Source organism: Trichechus manatus, unplaced genomic scaffold, assembly GCF_000243295.1.
Source record: "Trichechus manatus latirostris isolate Lorelei unplaced genomic scaffold, TriManLat1.0 scaffold00028, whole genome shotgun sequence".
NCBI classification, from domain to species: Eukaryota; Metazoa; Chordata; class Mammalia; order Sirenia; family Trichechidae; genus Trichechus; species Trichechus manatus.
In genome coordinates this window covers 13,495,568-13,499,855 of record NW_004443964.1, presented here as the reverse complement: position 1 = coordinate 13,499,855, position 4,288 = coordinate 13,495,568, and the positions used below count along the sequence as shown (strand labels likewise).

The 4,288-nt window shown below is 39.2% G+C and overlaps 1 protein-coding gene across 1 annotated transcript in view; it reads right to left on the bottom strand.

The window, feature by feature from the left end:
- LOC101360224 (ATP-binding cassette sub-family A member 8) overlaps nt 1-4,288 on the bottom strand; it is a 75,886-nt gene that overhangs the window by 12,512 nt on the left and 59,086 nt on the right. The window contains exons 25-29 of the mRNA XM_023729435.1: nt 3,616-3,781; nt 3,395-3,514; nt 2,402-2,464; nt 1,843-1,934; nt 543-708 (exon numbers count right to left, since the gene is read on the bottom strand). Coding sequence (XP_023585203.1) covers nt 543-708; nt 1,843-1,934; nt 2,402-2,464; nt 3,395-3,514; nt 3,616-3,781 — 607 coding nt within the window. The remainder of the gene's footprint in view (nt 1-542; nt 709-1,842; nt 1,935-2,401; nt 2,465-3,394; nt 3,515-3,615; nt 3,782-4,288) is intronic.

Genomic DNA, 4,288 nt, shown 5'->3' with positions numbered 1-4,288 from the left:
GGCACCTAACAACAGCAAAACCCTCCCCGCACTGGCTGGCCCCTCACTGCCCAAACCAGGCATCAAAGGAGACCCTCTATGGGGTGATATGCTCACTGGCCATTCTCCTGTCCTAACACTTATTTTTGGAGACAAGCGACTGTCATTTTCCTCTCCTACAAAGGCAGTTGCTCAGAAGCATATTATTTTATACAACCCACCCAACTCCTCACAACAAAAGCAAGGAGACTTGAAGAAGTACTGAATCATCCGCAAAGACAAAATGGCACATGCTGTGGGCTGGACTTGACCCTTAATTTTGGATGGAGACTTTGCTCCGTTTCTAAAATTTACAAGTTCTTCCTTGGCTTTTGCGATTTCAATTGTATTCTTTCTTTTTTTTTTTTCCTAAGAAAAACAAAGAGAGTTAACTTGACTTTTAATCTTCCCATTTGGACGTAAAGATGGTGGCTACCTTTTAAAATAAAGTAGGTCCCCATGTGTATAGAAGCAACTCAAAATCATTTGAGAATTTATCTGGTAGGCTGGCCACCTTAATTGACAACATCTGTGTTATTTGGTGAAATGACAACGTTTGAGTGTTTTACCTCATCAGAGTTTGTGGAATTCAAGGCATTTGCTGTTCGCACTCTTTCCATCTGAACATCTTCATCCTCTCCTTCTGGGTTTTCTGGATTTTGACAAACGTCGCTGCTTCTTGGAGAAATTCTGGAGTCAAAACCACCCATTAATAACTGATTTTTTGGTTTTCATCCTTGTAGCAAGAATACTGAATTCTTTCAATGTTATACTTAAGTAGAGGTGATAATTAATAAATCATCATAGTCTCCCTGCAATGCAGCTACACTCTCCCCCTTCATAGTCTTCTTGCTCCCGTCAGTGCTACTTATCTATAGAAACATTCTTCTTCTATCTCAGCGGGCAACTTGGTACCTATTACTGACAAATTTTTATATCATAGCTTAATGAAGCAATTATTTTGAGAATCACAGCTTTAATACTAACATGTTAGCATTATTGTGTTATTATGGGGAGGATGGGCCAGGATATTTGAAATCAGAGCTTTTCCAGAAGACACAAGTTAGATAGCTGATCTCTTATTAAGCCTGTTCGTTTCTTTGGAATATGTGTGAGATTTACACTTTCACTCCCATTCTGTCTGGTCCTTCATACAGAGAATACTGTTCATTCTAGGAGTCCCTGGGTGGTGCCAATGGTTAATGCTCTCAGCTGTTAACCAAAAAGTTGGAGGTTCAAGTCCACCCAGAGATGCCTTGGAAGAAAGGCTTGGTGATCTACTTCCAAAAAATCAGCCATTGAGAACTCAGTGGAGCATGAGTTCTCCTCTGACACACATGGGGTCACTATGAGTCAGAATCAACTTGATGGCAATGGGTTTGGTTTTTGGTTTTAATACCAGGGCCAGTCTGTGATCTATCAGCTGGGATTCTCACTCCCCTAGGAAAAAAAGCACAATTATTTTTGGTTTTGGCCTGTTGCTCATTCTATTCCTCCTTCCTGGATTGGCAATATTCCTCCAACTGCCAGTCTATTCAAGTTGATTGCTGTTTAAACTGAACCTGCCCCAGAGCTCACCGCACGTAGTGTCAATAGAACCCTTAATTTTCAAAGTTTTAGGTGTGTTAGTTCCTCCACTAGATTGTAATCTTCTTTGGTTTTGGTACCTGGATCTCCACTGTTTGTATTAACACACTAGCTCCTCTTCCAGCCTATCCTAGTAGGTAGCACCTCTTTGCAAATAGATTGGTTTCTGCATGAAGAAATATTTTTTAATATTGATCCATGAAATAAAAGACAGAATCCAATTTGATTTCTCCTAACCTAAAGACGGGATCCTTTCTCATTGTTTTCTTTCCAAACTTCCATTCCAGACATCGCAGAATAAAAACAAAGATGATAAAATGAAGGAAAGGCTAGGGATAAAGAGAGAGATGCTCACTTAGAAACACGAAAACCACAAAAAGATCATTGTTTCAACATCGTAGGTAAATTAGGAATATCTGGTCCTCTACAAAGATATATCTGGCAAAATCATTACAAAATGTCCAAGAATCTATTTGGTAAATTATGAAACTATCAAATTCATTTTCAAAAATTGTTTACAGAAACCACTGGAAACAACTATAATTATGTGATAGTGTTGCTTTACGTCATTTTCTCTAATGGTTGTACAGAGTTTGTAAAATTTGGGAAGCATATTATCTGGCCAGTGGATCTTTATAAAAAAAATTGTTCCAGATTTAACAGCCTATATCTCCGTGAGCTACAGATATCTATACCCCCAGCTTAATAAAAATTTCCACAATGTGCATAGGAATTAAAATTATTGAGTACAGTACAGTAAAAAACATAGTAATTTTAAATGATAACGTGTGCTTACGATTAGAAATACCAGGTATGCTTCTACGGCACTTTTTTCACTAAACACAGCAAACATGAAAAGCTGCAAAAGGAAACACAATGATTAAATGGAAACTTTTCTATTTCATGAATTTTATCCAAATAAATGCGATTTGGCCCATTGAACAGCCCTTCTGATATTCCCCCTGCTTTTACCGCACGTATCTGGTAATTGTCAGTTCCAAAATGTGGAGGGAAGGGCTGTCTTCTTTCTCCCTATGGCTATGAGCCACTGTGCTTTTCTTTGAAGCAATAGGATTCAGTGATTGTTCATTACCTGGTGAGAAAATTCTGGGGTTCTTGCTGGGACGACCCCAAACAGTGAGGGAGACAGGGCTTATCCTCTGTACTCAGAGCTTCACATAGTGTTTGTACCCATTGTTCCCCTTCGTAGTATCGTTTCTCTTACTTTCCCTGCCCCATAGATAACTCTTCACTCAGAAATAGGTGCTCCTAGCCTGGGGTTCATGGAAGAGAGCTCGGATGAGAATTCTTCTGAGGACGGAGATGATCCATAGTTGTTACCAGATTCTCTAAGGAGGGTTCCATTACCCAGAAAACCTCTCATTCTTTATGGGGAAAATTACAGATGTTGTACATGTATTGTAACTTCCTTCCTTTTGTAGAAATATACATTTCCGTAGGCTAGAAAAAAATGGTCTTTATACATCTGGGGTGCTTTTCTAGAACCCTGAAATTGCAAAGATAAGGAGCATTTCGTTTGCCTACTTCTAAAGCTGAGAAATGCCCAGGAGTGTATAAATCCTGAATGAGTGTAAACACTGTTCTATTTCCCGCCACTTACATATTAACAAGGGCCAGACTTCTGAGTGGAGCACATCTGGGAGAAAACCAGTCTGGGGGAGACTTCAAATGACGTGCATGTTCAGCATGTGGTAGAGTCCCAACACTAAGCGAAGCTTTCACAATTGGTCATGAATTTCAGGTCAGAGACAGAGGTGGCATTACTTACACGAAAAGATAAGAACATACAGCCAATCAGTGTGGCAGGTGGAATGAAAAAGGTGATGCAAAGTAGTGCACCACTCCCATCGCTTTCTAACAGAAATCCAACCACAGAGAACATGGTGATCTAAAGAAAACACAAGTATGCATGTTAATCACTCGGAATTTCCATATACACCCCAAATTGAGATGCCTTTTCTTGGAGATATTCCTAATTTCAGCTCCAACCTCATCAGTCAAGCTGAAATCAATGTCTCCATTGATATTTTCTCTTAGTGGCTTAGCCAAATTCCTTTTGCCTAGAGTATCATGAATGAGACATCTCTGGATACACTTAGGATCTGATATATAGAATATTTTAATTATAGAAGTGAAATAAAAGTTGTCTTTGGAGCTAAAATTCAGAATAGTAGATAAGCAAGAATCATAGAGAAAAAAATGAAAATTGATCTGAAACGGAAACAGAAAAAACAAGCAATGAAAGGAGACTTTTGTGAACTATAACAACAGAGAAATATAAGCATTTAACAACTTGGGGTGGCTTAGACAGAAGTAATAAAATGCAAAATTCAACGGTAGGAGAACTGAAGCCCTCCTGCTTTCCCTTCTAAACCGCTGCAAAGACTCCCTAGAAGTTTTTATACTTCTTTCTCTGTATTTCAAACCATCATTTTCAGAACCGTCAGAGCCCTCTTCCTAAGAGTGTACCTCTATCATATTTCTCTCGCACACTAAAAGTTTCCATGACGCCCCATAGCCTGTAGAATAAAATTCCTGGGCATATCATTTATCATTTAAGGCCCTCCCTGATTCCAACCTTTATTTTGCCTGTAACTAGGACCACATCCAGACTGCATCCTGTATTCCAGCCTAATCCACATTGGATAGTTACCAGTTCCTC